Source organism: Sceloporus occidentalis, unplaced genomic scaffold (genome assembly GCF_023333645.1).
Source record: "Sceloporus occidentalis isolate IW3139 unplaced genomic scaffold, rSceOcc1.0.p SCAF_69, whole genome shotgun sequence".
NCBI lineage: Eukaryota > Metazoa > Chordata > Lepidosauria > Squamata > Phrynosomatidae > Sceloporus > Sceloporus occidentalis.
Window position 1 is genome coordinate 5,491,750 of NW_028317049.1, and position 16,880 is coordinate 5,508,629.

At 46.4% G+C, this 16,880-nt stretch overlaps 2 protein-coding genes and 1 long non-coding RNA gene across 4 annotated transcripts in view; 2 read left to right on the plus strand and 1 right to left on the minus strand.

The window, feature by feature from the left end:
- Positions 1 to 63: 63 nt before the first annotated feature.
- On the plus strand, positions 64 to 7,557 carry PRR11 (proline rich 11). Of its 2 annotated transcripts, none has more exons than XM_089494069.1 (10): positions 64 to 340; positions 633 to 808; positions 2,051 to 2,189; positions 2,694 to 2,816; positions 3,951 to 4,181; positions 5,418 to 5,516; positions 6,097 to 6,209; positions 6,641 to 6,700; positions 6,850 to 6,946; positions 7,273 to 7,557. In XM_089494069.1, the coding sequence occupies exons 2-10, from the start codon at positions 696 to 698 to the stop codon at positions 7,339 to 7,341; spliced, it is 1,044 nt and encodes a 347-aa protein (XP_089350195.1). In that variant the 5' UTR covers positions 64 to 340; positions 633 to 695; the 3' UTR covers positions 7,342 to 7,557. The 2 variants fall into 2 exon arrangements, with proteins under 2 accessions (XP_089350195.1, XP_089350194.1); XM_089494068.1 differs by having other exon boundaries at positions 636 to 808.
- LOC149286455 (uncharacterized) overlaps positions 4,783 to 16,880 on the minus strand; it is a 14,029-nt gene continuing 1,931 nt past the window's right edge. Inside the window, exons 3-4 of the long non-coding RNA XR_016277600.1 lie at positions 14,743 to 14,859; positions 4,783 to 4,886 (exon numbers count right to left, since the gene is read on the minus strand). This is a non-coding gene — a long non-coding RNA (uncharacterized LOC149286455). The remainder of the gene's footprint in view (positions 4,887 to 14,742; positions 14,860 to 16,880) is intronic.
- SMG8 (SMG8 nonsense mediated mRNA decay factor) overlaps positions 10,325 to 16,880 on the plus strand; it is a 6,803-nt gene continuing 247 nt past the window's right edge. The window contains exons 1-3 of the mRNA XM_089494062.1: positions 10,325 to 12,199; positions 13,560 to 13,705; positions 15,555 to 16,430. Coding sequence (XP_089350188.1) covers positions 10,366 to 12,199; positions 13,560 to 13,705; positions 15,555 to 16,430 — 2,856 coding nt within the window. The 5' untranslated portion in view covers positions 10,325 to 10,365. The remainder of the gene's footprint in view (positions 12,200 to 13,559; positions 13,706 to 15,554; positions 16,431 to 16,880) is intronic.

A 16,880-nucleotide genomic window follows, 5' to 3' on the forward strand; every position in this document is an offset into this window, starting at 1 on the left:
TTAGGAGAAGGGGGCGGGACTTGGTTCCTCTGAAATAAGACTCTTGAGCGGGGGAGGGGGGAATTCAAACGAGCGGCTCCTTATTGGTCGTTTGCTCTTCTTCTGGTTTTTTTTACTCCAAAGTCCGCCTTTCCCCTAATACTCGCCTCCCATTGGTCGCTCGCCCTCCAACGTTTGAATCTGATTGGCTCCTGCATCCGGCATTCCATCCAATGGTAGGCCCCCTTAGTTTTTTTTTCCTTTCGCTGGAACGCAGACGCATGAGTGCTGCGCTCTGATTGGCCCAAGAGGATGCAGGAACCAGTTTGAATTGTCAAAGAGGATGCTGATTTTGGAGAAGGTAAGGGAGGCTCATTCCCCATTGATTTGCGAAGGCTTTGGGGGGTATTGACTACTGCAACCACCATCATCCACTGCCCAGCTCCTTTTTATGTGGATCATGGGAGTTGTAGTCCATACAGTTTGGGAGGGGTCATCATCCCTTTGGTGCTGGCTGCATCTGCACTGCTGAATTAATGTGGTTTGACATATACCTCCATGCTGTGGAATTCTGGGATTTGTAGTTTTGTAAGCTATTATTGAGCCTATCGATATTTAGAAGCTCTTTTTTTGAATTCTTCTTCTTCTCCAAGCAGGACTTCAGGCAGATAATTTCAATATAGCTGTAACCTAACCTGAGCATTTGGGGGAACAAAATGGCCAAAGATAAGCAATGGCAACATAAGCTGAGAAGAGCCAGGGCAAAATATCTGAGGAGAAGGAGGAAAGGGGTCATTCAAACTCAGCAGACAAGTCCTCTCCCTCCAAAGTAAGTACTTGGGATCCTCTCTCTCGGTTTCCTGTTGCATCTGCACTGCAGAAATAAACCAGTTTGGCATGGCTTTAATTGCCATGGTTCAATGCTCTTGCCAGACATTTAGCCTCTTCTCTGAAAGAGAGCTCTGGTGCCACAACAAAGTACAATTCCCCAAATTAACTGGGACTCTCTCTACCAAGTCAGGGCACTTGGAGGCTATGCAATTATATATACACTCATCACTCCGTATTTGTGGCTTTGATATTTGCGGATTTGATTATTCATGGATTTCATTCATATGTTCTCTCTAGGAATATCTAGGTCCTCCTCCAGTGCAACTCTATGGTCAACTTTAACTAAAAGTTGCACTGAAGGACCTAGAGATTCCTAGAGAGAATAATCTACTAGGTATTTGTAGCTCCTCTGACGCAGTTCTATGGTCAGTGTCTGTCGGACGTTAACCACAGAGTTGCACCGAAAGACCTAGAGGTTCTTGGAGAGAATACTCTACTAAGCCTTTGTAACTCCTCCAGTGCAGTTCTATGGTCAGTGTCTGTCGGACGTTGACTACAGAGTTGCACTGGAGGGCCTAGAGATTCCTAGAGAGGATACTCTACAAGACATTTGTAGCTCCTCTGGTGCAGTTCTATGGTCAGTGTCTGACGGATGTTGACCACAAAGTTGTCCTGGAGGACCTAGAGAGAACACTCTACTAGGCATTTGTAGCTTCTCTGTGCAGTTCTATGGTCAGTGTCTGTCGGACACTGGCCACAGAGTTGCACCGGAGGACCTAGAGATTCCTAGAGAGGATACTCTACAAGACATTTGTAGCTTCTTTAGTGCAGTTCTATGGTCAGTGTCTGTTGGACGTTGGCCACAGAATTGCACTGGAGGACCTAGAGATCCGTAGAGAGAATCCTCTTCTAGGCCTTTGTAACTTCTCCAGTGCAGTTCTATGGTCAGTGTCTGTCGGACGTTGGCCAGAGTTGCATTAGAGGACCTAGAGATTCCTCAAAAGGTGTCCTCTCAGGTAAAAACGTGGCGTTGTTATTTGCGTTTATTCCATATTCACAGGGGTCTTGTGCCCCTAACCCTAGTGAATATGGAGGGACAAGTGTATACACACACACACACACACATATAATATAAACATATATGTACACACACACACACACACACATGTTTATAATTTAGAAGCTCTGTGTCAAGAATATCATCAGAGATTTTCAGTCTGGCATTTTTCTTCTTCTTCAGGCCCCCAGTTGTACCCTGTATTCAGAGTAGACCCTTTCCCTCCTGGTTTTCGGCCGTGCTGAGCGTAAGAGACACAGTGAAACCTTTGCTGACCACCGTGACATCTTTCTGTTCCTGGTGCCAGAAAGTTATTGTCGAGGTAAGCGTTTAACGAGATATATTTATGTACCACCAGCAACAGCACGGTCCAATAAGGTAATCAAAGCATCATAAAAGATGGTCATTCTAAATGTATTGATTTATTTGCTGTATTTATACCTCGCTCTTCCGCCACAAAGGCTCTCGGAGCAGCTTACAGATAATAAATACATTTCCCTGCCCTCAGGTTTACAATCTAAGAAGACATGAGACATAAGGAGAAGGGAATGGCGGTGAGGAAGGGGAATAAATCCAGTGGTTCTCTCTGGACCATGGCCGCCTTCTTTAGACTAGGCTTGATGGAGCTGGGCTTGCCTTTCGCTCCCTCTGAGGCTGGATGATAGTTCAGATCCACATTCAGTGAAGTCTGAGAAACATTTTACTTGGGGACAGTCTGACTCTTGTCGCTGCAAAACTAGCTTCTTCCTGTGTTATGTTGTGCTTCACTGTGTAGGAAAAAGAAATCTCTCTATCTCTTTCTCTCCTTCCATTTTTGTTCTCCCAGATCTTCCACGTCATAAAAAGCTCAGCTTTTCCATCTCCCGCGTCTCGGCAGGAGCTGAACGCACTCAGGGAGCGGTTAGAGAAGTTGGAAACTGAATTTTCAAGGCTCCGGTCATTGGTTCAGGTCAGTTGCGTTTTACAAAGCTTGATGCGAGATATGAGATATTGGTGCCTCCAGAGGATTCAGAGGCCATGTTTCCACACTTCGATCTCTGCAGCTATGGTTTTATATGAAATGGTTAAAGGAGTATATATAACAAGGTGTGGAGGAGTGTGCCTTTTCCCCCTTCAAGAAGAGAATCTCCTGGAGAAGTCGTTGGTTTGTTATTTTTTAAACTGAGATGCGGGAACTCCGTAAGTTGTATTATTATGTAAGCCCTAACGTTCCCAACTGTCCCCATCTCTACTTCATCTCTATTTGTTCTCCATCTCTACTTCATCTCTACTTTTATTCAGCAATTTACTTTCCAACAACTCTTTAAGCCACTGATAAAAAATAGGAAAGTTTTCCCCCCCTGTATTTTCCTTTATCTCCAGAGTTGTAGTTGAGGTCCAATGCTTAAAGCATCACACATGCCAGCTCCTGTATTTATTCATTTATATCCCACCACTTCCCAAAAACCAGGTTCTCAAAGTGGCTTCATAATGCAATGAAGATCTGCCTCTCTGAGTTCCAAGAGTAAGCCAGCATCCTGTTCTTGGAAAAGCACTTGAGAAAGTTCCATGTTTAGACAGTGAAGGTTAAGAGATGATATGATAGCCCTGTTTAAATATTTGAAGGGGTGTCATATTGAGGAGGGAGCAAGCTTGTTTTCTGCTGCTCCAGAGACTAGGACCCAGAGCAATGGATGCAAGTTACAGGAAAAGAGATTCCACCTCAACATTAGGAGGGACTTCCTGATAGTAAGACCTGTTTGACAGTGGAACAAACTCCCTTGGAGTGTAGTGGAGTCTCCTTCCTTGAGGCTGAATGGCTATCTGTCGGGTATGCTTTGATTGAGATTTCCTGCATGGCAGAATGGGGTTGGACTGGATGACCCTTGGTATCTCTTCCAACGCTATGATTCTGTGACGTTCTCCCAGCAGAGCTTGAAACAGTTTCTGCAGCCATGGTGACTAGGGATTCTGGGACCACAGTCCAAAACGGGAACTTTTCCAAGCTCTACAGCTTCCAAGTTGAAGATGAGCTGCCTCCTGCTGATATTTCTCCCATATGCTTTGATTTCACCCTCTTCACCTTTTCTCTTCCACTTAACAGAATGGAACTGCTGCAGCTACCTCTTGCCAAAACTCGGGGAGTCTGTTTTTGGCTTCTCCTGTGCATGCGCAGCTTGACTGTCAAGGCCCGGTATCTCTGCCTTCACAAGTGCCAGTGCCACCTGCGCCTCCGCCGCCGCCACCACCACCGCCTCCTCCTCCACCTCTCCCTCCGCCTCCACTACCACAAGCACCTCTTTGCTTCAAAAAGACTGGAGGTACCAAGACACAGGTAATGTAAACCGGAATAGTTAGTGCCAAGAGTATTCCTCTTTCCCCCGAACACATGGGAATGAATTAATTGTAAAAAGAAACTGGCCAAGTTGTGTTCTCAGCTGCTTCCCCTGCTACTCATATGTGCAATTTCAAAGCGCCAGGATGGGGAACGCTACACAAACACACACACACAACTAAACTGTTCTTATCATCTAACCCAGGGGTCCTCAAACTGTGCCCTTTAAGAGGTTTTGGACTTCAGCTCCCAGAAACCTCAGCCATGTTGGCCAGTAGTTTGGGATTCTGGGAGCTGAAGTCCAAAATCCCTTAAAGAGCGCAGTTCAGGGACCACTGATCTAAACTATCATTATCCCTTATGAGGTTTGAGAAGTAACTTTTCTCTTGCCCGTCGTTGCAGTATTTGACAGCAGCTCATTGCATTGCACATTACAGTTGGCCCTCCACACTTGCGGCTTTGACTTTTGCAGGTTTGATTATTTGTGGATTTCATTAATATGTTCTCTCTAGGAATCTCTCGGTCCTAGGAGTAGTGCAAACCTTACAGCGCTCTATAAATAAAGGTTAATAATAATAGCTTACATATTTCCTACCTGCATCTGTTTCTTATTGTAGTTGTGGGGAGGCACAGTCAGTAAGAGGAATGGGCTGGCAAGCCATGTTGAAATCACGCAAAAGCCACAGGTTGGTTACTGCTGGCTATCTGTAAAGTAAAGGAATAAGGAATGTAATAAATACCCTTCCGTCAGGATTTCGTGTCTTAAGCTGCATCTGCACTATGGAAATAATGCAGTTTGACATTGCTTTAATTTAATTTAATCTTGGCCTCAGAGGGAGCGATCAGGCAGACCCAGCAACATCAGGGACTGCCTGAAGGACAAGACTTCTCCCTCCTTTAATTGTCACCTTGTATTTGTATTGTCACCAACTATGATCATTGCGGAATAGCGGTCTATAAATAAAATAAATAAATAAATAAATAAATAAATAAATAAATAATGCTTAAGGCCAGCATAGCCAGTGGGAGCTGTAGTCCAAAAAGAACGTGTGAAAGGTCTGATCTAAATTCACAGCCATCGCTAAGTCCTGTATTACTGATCTCCAGAAGCGCTGTAGTTTTGCAAAGCTTTATTATGAAGTGAAGGACACTAGGACTAAATGTTTTCCAATTGTTGAGAAAGCTGTGCATTGTGAATTTTCTTCTTCTTCTATCCATTTCCCCTCTCGCATTCAGGCAGCTTCATTGCCAAAAGATGTGCCCATGCAAATAACGCTCCAGGATCTCCTGAATGTAAAACTAAAGAAAACGCAAAATGGCAATGGAATTGAGAAGGTAATTCTGGAGGGGAGGTTTGTGAGCTGCATTTGGTGTTCCAGGCTGCATCCACACTGCAGAAGTAATGCAGTTTGACACAGCTTTATCTGCCATGGCTTTGGAATTAGGGGATCTGTAGTGAGGAATTTAACCTTCCCTCTCAGAGAGCTCTGATGCCTCACCAAATTACAAATCCCAACATTTCATAGCATTGAGCCATGGCAGTTAAAGGGGCGTCAAATTGCATTATTTCGGCAGTGCCGATGCAGCCCCAAGAAGTGTTTGGGGGCCACTTCCAGCGGTGGGTGAAACCAAATGCAAAAGGTGTGGGACCATTAAAAAACCCACGAAATATATTAGTTTAGAGCTCTTACTGCCACTAGGTAAGCCTCAGAAAGCATCTTAACCCACTAGAATGAGTGGGAAAGCTGTACAGAAGCTGGCACCCAATGATGGCGAAAAGGATGTGGCCATCTGAGGAAGCCCAGATTAGACCCCAAAGCCTAATGTCCCCACCAGAGGTCTAAAAATATGAAATTCACACTAGTTTAAAATATATGCCACAGTCACAATATTTTTCTTTTCTTTTAAATTGCAGAAAAGATCGCCATTTGAGCAGCGCAAGGCGTTAGTTACGGTCTCGGATTTACAGAGCATCAGCCTGAAATCCAAAGCCCCACAGCCACTTGTCCGCGTCACTAATAATTTAATGTAAGGACCTTTCTGCTACTGGAGATCTTGTACTAGTTCATGCACAGCATGAACCCAGCCTTCTTTTTTTATCAGTATATACAATGTGTAACGTTCGGGTTCACAGATTTCACTCAGGTCTCTTTGCGTTGGATAGCATCATCTGAGCATCACCATGTACAGTTTTAAACAATCAGATTAATTTATCAATTACCAATGTGAAGGTGGTCAAAATATAACACTGTATAGGTAAAATTCAAAGACATAGCCGTGTTAGTCTGTAGAATCAGTATGTGGAGAGATCTTGTAGCACCTTTGAGACTCACTGAAAGAAAGAAGTTGGCAGCAGGAGCTTTCGCAGACTTTGGTGTATTTCCTCAGATGCTTTTGATGGAGTGGAATTGTATAAGTAAGTGTTGGCTTTAACTTGAATCTTGGCTCTCTCCTTCCAGCACTCCCAGCCGAAGTGCCTTAGACTTCCGAAAACACCTGAAAAAGGTTGCTATTAAGAGGTAACATCTGCCCGCTTTCTCCTTTCTGAACATAAGTGGGAAGCAGTAGGAGGGGTTCTGTCTCTTTGCCTGAAACCATTTTAATTAAATAGAAAATGAGCGATCTAAGATTCCTAATGGGTACCTTTTGTCTTCTTTGCCCCTCGCAGGAGCCCAGGTGGAACACCATTAACTAACAAAGAGAATGCTGAGACTGGCACAGGGCTGACACCCATCATGACCCAGGCTCTTCGGCGCAAGTTTCAGGTAAGGCCATCTAGAAAATGGATGCTGACGGGGGACTTGGATGTACGACATCCCTGGCTCTAGATCCTCTCCAGAAGTATGAAAGTTTGCTCCATCCTACAAATAGGAAATCATACTTTGAAATGCACAAATAATGTCTTTTTTTGTCCAGGGCTGGCCCAAGGGATGTGCTGTATAAGGCAAAGCAGAAGAGGATGGCTGGTCCCACTCATCCCACATAGAAAAGTGGACTGGAGTGGTGTCTGCAGTGGGGCAGCATCACCCAGAGGAGGAATGCTAAGAGCAAATACCTCTCAGAAACTGATGCTCTTTTTCTTTCTCCGTAGTTGGCTCACCCAAAGAGCCCTTCTCCGGCACGATTACCTACGGGAGGCAGCTTCGAAGAGCAAAGCTAGCACAACATCTTGTGATACGAAGCCCACCGTGGCCCTCCTCTGTCTTCTGCTGGACACTACTGTTACGGAAGGAATTTGTTCATGAGAAAGTGTATGGCTGGAAAGGGGAAATGAGCTTGGAAACCCTCTAAAGCAGCATTGGGAAGAGCGGCTGTTGGCCACTCTTGGCAACTCCCAGCAACCTTCAGTTGCATAACTGTTGGGGAGGATCCAACAATCTTTGGAAGAACGGACTCCCCCCCCTCCCCGACCCTTTAAAGCACTCTTGGCCGACCTGACGCTATTCAAGTGTATTGGACTACAACTCCCAGAAGGTGCTAGTCAGCTATTCTTGTTGTGGTTGAGAATATCTAGACATTGGGGAGCACTGTGTCAAAGCACAGGTGGGGAAGCTGTGACTCATTGGACTACACTGGACTGAAACATTAATCATCCCCAGCCATAATGTTAGAGGTTATGAGAATCAGAGCATGGAACTCGAAGCCCTCTATACTGTTCCCATGATCTCTGTGACCATTGGACCTGCTGCAAGTTGTAGGCCAACATCTGGGTGGCTGAAAGTTCTCCATCCTCATGTTCCCTTATGGGGAATTGGCCTCTCACACCTTGTTTAACGGTGCTTGTTTGGGCCCTGAAGCATTGCATTTTAACTGAATTTTAATCTCCCTCTTTTAAAAAACAAAACATGGTTGTTGTTTTTAAATATTTTGAGCAATATTTGTACATTGGACAAAACAGTATTTTTGAAGGCATGGAAGAATGGCAGTCATTCTGAGCTATTCCTTCCCTGTTTGTACTGGCTCCTCCAGTGAGTAAAACAGATAGCTATGGAGTTGGAGAAAGTGCAGTACGGTTATCTAACACAAAATCAAAGCTTGGAACCATTACTTTTGGGGGGATTTCAACTTCCAGAATCCAACAGCCACCAGAGTCACTGTATAGAATATATTGAAAGTTGCAGTCCATAAAAAAGTTGCTCAAAGCAGCTTACCAAATATAATATAATATAAAATACAAATAGAAGAAATTTTTAGGCATGTTTACACCAAGCTAAAAGCAACTGTGTAAGAGCCAATACACTCCATAAACTAAGCAAAACAACACTCGCTTGCTTTAAAAAAACAACTATTATTACTGTTTATGCTGCTGTTAAAATATTACATGTTTACACTTTGTGGTTTTTACCCTCAACTCATTTTAATGCCGTTTTATTCATGAAAACCTAACCGCGTCTGTGTCTGTTTTCCACCCTTGAAAACACTTACTCTTGTTATCTGCTTGTGGCACTATCTTGAACCAAATGCCGATACAAAACCGTGCAATTGTTGTAAAACGGCATTGATTGGTAATCAGTTTTTATTAAACTGAATGTCATATTCTGCCCATTTGCTTGGTCTTGTGTCTGTTTGAAAAGGAAGATCTAGCTCAAGACAAGAGGGCTAATACAATGCTAATGCCAGATTAGCAGATTCCTAATCGTATCCTAAAAGCATGTGGCTTTTGAATTTTGTAAGATGTTTAGGCGCCCTTCTCCAACCTGGTGCTCCCCAGGTATTTTGGTGGTATGATAGTTTGGGGGTTGGACTAGGACACTGGGAGACCGGGGTTCGAATCCTGTCCCAGCCATGGAAACCCACAGTCACACACTCTCAGCCTCAGAGGATGGCAATGGTAAACCCCCTCTGAAGAAACCTGCCAAGAAACCCCCATGATAGGTTTACCTTAGGGCTGCCATAAGACGGTATTGACTCGAAAGCACACAACAACCATTTTGACTTCTGTGAGAGCCAGCTTGGCGTAGTGGTTTTGAATGGAGACCAGGATTCCCAGCTCAGCCATGAAACCCACTTGGGCAAGTCACATACTCTCAGCCTCAGGGGAAGGCCATGGCAACCCCCATCTAAACAGATAGCAATAGCAAGTACATTTCTATACCCCTCTAAACAAATGCATCTGAGGAGGTAGAGTTTAGTCTAGGAAAGCTCATGTTGCCAACTTCTTTCCTTTAGTGAGTCTCAAAGAGGCTACAGATCCCTCTACATACTGATCCTACAGACTAACATGGCTATATCTTTGAATAATAATAATAATAATAATAATATGAGAAAATAGACTGAAGTCTAGAAAAGCTCATGCTACCAACTTCTTTATGTCAGTGAGTCTCAAAGGGGCTACAAGATCTCTCTACATACTGATCTTACAGACTAACACGGCTATATCATTGAATCCTTTTCTCTCATTGTTGTTGCTGCTGTTATGTGTCAACAAGTCATTTCCAACTTATGGCAACTTTGTTCAAAGGAAGTCCTCTGAGGCTGAGACAGTGTGACCCACCCAGCACTCAAGCCACTACACTATGCTGTCTCCTATACAGGCAATTACAAATCTAAAGACCATTTGGGCCACTGAAACCCACTAGGAGACCTTTGGCCAAGTCACACTCTCTCAGCTTCAGGGGGAAAGCCATGGCAAACGTCCTCTGAACCAATCTTGCCAAGGAAGCCCCAGGATAGCTTGTCCTTTTGTTATTGTGGTGTGTTTTCAAGCCATTTCCAACTGATGGGGACCCTAAGGTAAATAAAACAATAAATAAATAGAACAATAAGGTGTTCAGTGGAGGTTTGCCATTGCCTTCCTCTGAGGCTGAGAGAGTGTGACTTGCCCAAGGTGCACCCAGTGAGCTTTAATGGGAATATGACTAGAACAGCAAACGAGGAATTATTCTATTATTCTATAATTTTATGACTAAAATGGAAGTCAAGTTTAAGGAACCCGGAAGTTCTACCTCCGGACTCGAATGGTGCTCTCTATTCTTTTCCTAGCTCTGTGGGTGCGAGGATGAGAGGAAGCGTCTCCTCCTTTTCCTCCTGGCGCTGTCGCGGGAGCTGATTGGCCAATGCTGCTGCGACGCCGGCGACTGAGTGTACTGAAGGGCTTCCTTTCCCCGCGCGTGCGCACTTTCCCCAGCCCTTCTTTTCCTCCAGCCTGGGACTCTTGCTGCTGCTGCTGCAAAAGGTATTGAGGATGGTTGGGTCCACTGCAGTGCAAGGCCCTGTGGCATTGCATGACTTGCTCCTGGCTGGCGCAGGGGCCACCACCAATGCGGCCCCGAACACTGCTGCACCGCCTCCTTCCTCCTTGGCCAGCCCCAGCCCTGGGGGTGGTAGTAACCTTGGAGTAGCTACTCCGGGGGAAGAGGAGGAGGTCTGCGTGGTGGGCGTTTTCGGCAAGACCGCCTTGCAGCTCTGCTCCGAGAAGTCGGCCCTGGTCAACACAGTCTGCGACAGGCAGGTGTTCCCTCTCTTCCAGAGGGACACCCAGGTCAAGGCAACGCTTGGCGACGCCAATGGGGATCCTGGGTGCGAATCCCACTCTTCGTCGTCCTCCTCCTCCTCTTCTTCCTCCTCGTCCTTCTCCGTCGCGTCCTCACAAGGCGACTACAACCTCCTCCAAGCCTACTACAGCCAGGACTGCAAAGTCCTGTACCTGGTGCTCACCTCCATTTGCGACAGCCGCCAGCTACTCCAAGCTTGCAAAGACCTGGAGGCCATGGCGGAGGCCCGGGGTCCCGGGAGTGGCTTAGGGGGCCACCCGTCGCAAGGAGTTTCATCTTCCTCGCTGCCCCACGCAGAGGCCCATGAGTTCTGGAAGCACCAGGAGAAGCTCCACTGCCTCAGCCTCCTCTACCTCTTCTCCGTCTGCCACGTCCTCCTCATGGTCCACCCCACCTGCTCCTTCGACATCACCTACGACCGGGTCTTCCGGGCCTTGGACGGCTTGCGGCAGAAGGTGCTGCCCTCCTTGAAGGCCGCCATCAAGGATTGCCCCGTCGGCAAGGACTGGAAGCTCAACTGCCGCCCTTGCCCGCCCCGGCTCCTCTTCCTCTTCCAGCTCAACGGGGCCCTCAAAGTGGAGCCGCCTCCAGGGCGAGGACAGGAGCTCTGCGGGCATTTGGAGAAGCCGCCCCCAAAGAAGCATTCGCCGAAGCGGCGCCTCCAGCACGCCTTGGAGGACCAGATCTACCGCATCTTTCGCAAGAGCCGGGTGCTGACCAACCAGAGCATCAACTGCCTCTTCACCGTCCCTGCTAACCAAGCCTTCGTCTACATCGTCACCGGAGGGGCCCAAGATGGGGATGACCCCATCGCCATGCTGCTGGACCAGCTGAGGAGCAACTGCACCACCCGCGAGGCCGAGTCCACCATGGCGCCCGCCTTGGCCGGGCCGAGGAGGTACCAGCTGATGCGCCATGGGAGGCAGCAGTTGTCGTTCCACGTCGAGAGCAGCAGTAGTAGCAGCTCCTCTGGGCAACTGGTGGATTGCACCTTGAAGGAGTTTCTCTTCCAGCACGTGGAGCTGGTCCTGGGCAAGAAGGGTTTTGACGACAGCGTGGGGAGGAACCCCCAGCCGTCCCACTTTGAGTTGCCCACCTACCAGAAGTGGGTAGCCACGGCCCTCAAGTTGTATGAAGTGACTATCGAAGGCAAGGACAGTGACGCATCGTCCCTCACCGGGGAGCTGACCTCCAAGATCATGGGCAGCATCAAAGTCCTGGAAGGCTACCTCGACATCGACACCAAGTTCTCGGAGAACCGCTGCCAGAAAGCCCTCCCCATGGCCCACAGCGCCTACCAGTCCAACCTGCCACACAACTACACCATGACCGTCCACAAGAACCAGCTGGCCCAGGCCTTGCGGGTCTACAGCCAGCATGCCCGGGGTCCAGCTTTCCACAAGTACGCCCTCCAGTTGCACGAGGATTGCTACAAGTTCTGGAGCAATGGGCACCAACTGTGCGAAGAGCGGAGCCTGACGGATCAGCACTGCGTGCATAAGTTTCACTTGCTGCCCAAATCAGGTAAATTCAGAAGTTTGGAAGCTTGGAAAGCAGAGTTATTTACTCCTCTTCCAATTTTATAGATATACATAAGGGCCTTCATTAAGTGTTCCCAAACTCTGGTCCTCCAGATGCTTTAGCCACCTTCGCCAGTGGTCAGGAATTCTAGGAGGTGAAGTCTTAAAATATTTGGTGGACTAAAGTTTGGGAAACGCTGGCACAGTGGTTTGAGCATTGGACTATGGCTTTGGAGACCAGGATTCAAATTCCCACTCGGCCATGTAAACCCACTGATGGGCAAGTCACACTCTCTCAGCATCAGAGGATGGCAATGGCAAAAACCCCTCAGAAGAAATGTGCCAAGAAAACCTGATAGCTTTGCCTTAGGGTTGCCATAAGTCAGAAATGACTTGAAGGGACACAACAACAACAGTCTTCGTTAAACATAAGATGGAGAAGCACCTCGGGATAAGATGGAAAAGTGTAGTCTTTTTTTGGCAAAGGGTTGGAAAATAGCTGTGCCAGATCACAAGAAACAGGAATGGAAAGGCTTTGAAAATCTCTTGCAAGTTTCTAGTCCACATTGTCTTTCACAATAATGTAGAGAGACCTTGTAGCATCTTTGAGACTAACTAAAGAAAGAAGTGGGCAGCATGAGCTTTCGTAGATGATGCATTCCTCAGATAAATGCATCTGAAGAAGCAGACTTAAGTCTAGGAAAGCTCATGCTGCCAACTTCTTTCTTTAGTTAGTCTCAAAGGTGCCACAAGGTCTCTCTACATACTCAGTCTACAGACTAACACGGCTATATCTTTGAATTCTTCACAGTAATGTGGTGATGGTTGTTTTGAGCTTTCGAGTTGTTTTCAACATAAGGCTGACAGAGTATGGTCTTTTCTTGGCAAGATTTGTTCAGAGATGGTTTGTCATGGCCTTCCTCGAGGATGAGAGAGTGTGACTTGCCTTAGGTCACCCAATGGGTTTCCACAACCAACTGCACATTTAAAACATGGTCTTCCAGAGTCCTAGTTGAATACCCAAACTACTACACTGCACTGGGTTCTCAAAGTCAGTAAGAACACCAAAAAACGAGTTTAAAAATATTTAAAGCAATGATAATATTAACCTGTAAGGAAAAAAATGACCGCTAAAGCCATCCTGCATAAAAAGGGCTGGCATCACATCCAGAATGTCAGTTAGGTTTTGTGAGAACATTGCCACATTCTCACCTAGAACTAGATAGTCATTTTGCAAGTGGAGAGTAAAGGAGGAGACTTGAAATTCTCAGGGTATTGTGCTCTGTGGCATTTGAACTTTGGGTTTAGCTTCTCAATCATTTTATTTCAGAGTGTCTTTTTTTCATTTGTGCCTTTCTTTGTAGGAGAGAAACCTGAGCCCGATCGGAACCCACCGGTGTTGTATCACAACAGCCGGGCTCGCTCCACTGGTGCCTGCAACTGTGGAAGGAAACAAGCGCCTCGGGATGATCCTTTTGATATCAAAGCGGCAAATTACGACTTCTATCAGGTAGTCCCTTTTTTACTTCCCCTAGCTATACTATGCTCTAACTGGATTAAGACAGCCAGGTCTCAATTCTTTCAGACATTAAAATCTGATACAGTGGTCCCTCCACATTTGCTGGGGTTAGGGATGAAGGATACCTGTGAAAGTAAGAAAACACTATTTTACCTAAGAGAACGCCTCTCTAGGCATCTTTGGGTTCTCCAGTGCATTTGCCAGAGGTTGATCCTAGAGTCATGCTGGAGGACCTACAAATGCCTAGAGAAGTGTTTTCTCTAGGAACCGCTAGGTTTTCCAGCACAACTCTATGGTCACTTTCTGGCAGAGTTGCGCTGGAGGAGCTAGAGATTCCTAGAGAGAACACACTTATCAAAACTGAATAATCAAAGCCGCAAATGTGGAGGGGCAACTATACATACTTTGAGTCTAGCTCAGAAGTTCTCAACCTTTGATCCTCCAGCTGTTTTGGACTTCAGCACCCAGACGCCTTTGCCAGCATGGCCAATGATGAGGGAATCTGGGAGATGAAGTCAAAAACATCTGGAGGACCAGAGCTCATATTGGGAGCTCATCTGGCTCATATTGGGAGGCAGTCACATGCTAAGAAATATACCTGTCTAAGCGTTTGTAAACTGAATGGTCATTTTATGGAAAAACTGAATTATTTGAGTGTCACATGAGCAGGAAGAGGGGATATTTCTAATGGGTTTTGTGTGCATATACATGTGGGACTTTTCATATAATATCCTGCCTTTACCACAAAGAATTCAAGCTGATATATACATTTTCTCCTTATCCTTAGATAAGTTAGAGTGGGGGGGAAAAGTTAAGTGTGTGTGGAGAGAGACTTCTTGGCTGCTAACTTTGCATTGGTACAGTTTGCTTTTAGGCAGTCAGTCAGTCACTGGCTTTCTCTCTCTGTTTCACACGTTAAATTAAAAAAGCCAAAGCAAACAAACAGCCCTGTTCTCAGTTAGAATGTGGCTCCCAAATGGAGACTATGAAAGTGAAGCAGATTTATTGAAATGATTGAAAATAGATACCTGTAAAAAGTACTAGATGTGGTAGCTTCCAACATCTCCAGCGTTGTCCGTTGGAACGGGAGTCATAAACACAATCCAGAGTTCTCAGGGTTTCGGTGTGGAATTCAGTGAATGGTGCTGAAAGTAAGAATGGCATTGTTCACTAAATGAGGGACGTTATTACTCATTCATTTGTTCGTTCGTATCCTTTTTCCAGTATTGGCACACAAGGAGAGTTACAACTCACGCAGTTGAAAACAGTCACAAAAAGAGAGATAAAACCTATTAAAGGTTGTTATTAAAATACAGTCAAACGATACCTGGAATGAAAACCCTTTAGAACAGATCCATTCAAAGGCAAAAAGTAAAATTCAGCAGAACACCCCGGAAAAAGCCCCGATGGTCCATTTCTAAAACAGAAACAGAAAAGTTTTCCCTTGCTGGCAGAATGATACCAAGGAGGATGCCTTACTACCCTCCTTATGGAGGAAATTCCAAAACCTGGGAGAAGACACCAAGGAGCCTCTTGTGTTCCCACCAAATGAATGTGAGACGGTGGTAGGGCTGAGAGATTTGTGATTTTGAAATCCAAGCAGGGTCATATATGGAGATTGGGTCTTTCCGGACCTGAAGCGTATAGGGCTTTGTAGGTTATCCCCTGCCCATACCGTTTCAGGGTTTCAGAGCTATAGATCCATACATTTTCTTTCTTCTCAAGCATGGTTGGAGCATGGGGGCAGTTGTCCAGCGCTCTGTTCTCGGTTGACTGAATTGAAATTTCATGGTCTGCAGGCATTAATCCTAACGCTTATTTCCCTCCCTTCTCTTGGTAGCTCCTCGAAGAGAAATGTTGTGGGAAACTGGACCACATCAACTTCCCCATATTTCAGCCAAGTACTCCGGATCCAGCGCCAGCCAAAAATGAAGTGTCCGCTAGCCCTCCTGAAGGGGAAGTAGAAAAAATGAAGGAAAAGGAGCCACAGACTCAGGGGGAGAGCACCAGCCTAAGCTTAGCTCTTAGTCTGGGTCAGTCCACAGATAGTTTGGGGACCTACCCTGCCGATCCGCAAGGCGGAGGGAACAATACAGAGACTCATGGGCAGGCGGCCGAACCTAAAGGGGAGAAGAGGCCAAGCCTGGTAGACCGCCAGGCCTCTACGGTTGAGTATCTGCCTGGGATGCTTAATTCAAATTGCCCCAAGGGCCTCCTGCCCAAATTTTCCAGCTGGTCCCTGGTGAAACTCGGTCCAGCCAAAGCGTACAACTTCCACTCTGGCTTAGACCAGCAGGGCTTCATCCTAGGGACAAACTACTTAATGCCTTGGGATATTGTCATCCGGACACGTACTGAAGAGGAAGGGGACCTGGATACGAATTCCTGGCCGGCTCCTAACAAGGCCGTCCCAGGGAAAAGGAGCGCGGTTGTCATGGGAAGAGGGAGGCGGCGGGACGACGTGGCTCGCGCCTTTGTGGGGTTTGAGTACGAGGACGCCCGCGGCCGGAGGTTCATGTGTTCAGGGCCTGAGAAGGTCATGAAGGTGATGGGAGGAGGGCCAAAGGAATCGGCCATCAAAGCGCTCAATTCTGACATGCCCCTGTACATCCTGTCATCAAATCCCGGACGAGGGCTGAAGCCGCACTATGCTCAACTAATGAGGCTCTTTGTGGTTGTTCCTGATGCTCCTCTCCAGATCATACTTACACCACAGGTAAGGATGGGGGTGCTGTTACAAAAAAAGAAACATTAAATGGTGTTATAGTGAACAATGATTGGTTATGGGAATGGAATTTTCTTGAAGAATGACAGCTCTTTGCTTGCAGTTTGCAAGCTGCAAGACAGTGCTGAGCCTCCTCTAAATTTACTCCTTACATTTATATACCAGTTCCTCTCCAAGGAGCTCAAGAAGATGTAAGTCAGGGGTTGAAAGCTGTGGCTTCCAGATGCTGTTGGACTGCATTTCCTATCAACCATAGGCTTTGCTGAGTAGGGATTATGAGCGTTGCAGTCCAATATGTACAAGTCAACGGGGCCCATTGGTTTCTTGCTTCATTTTGTCCTTGCAACAACTGACAAGTAGCAATTGACTTAGGGTCATCCACTGAGCATTTGTAGGTGAGCAGGGATTTGAATTGACGTTCTTCATTTCTTCTTATGATAC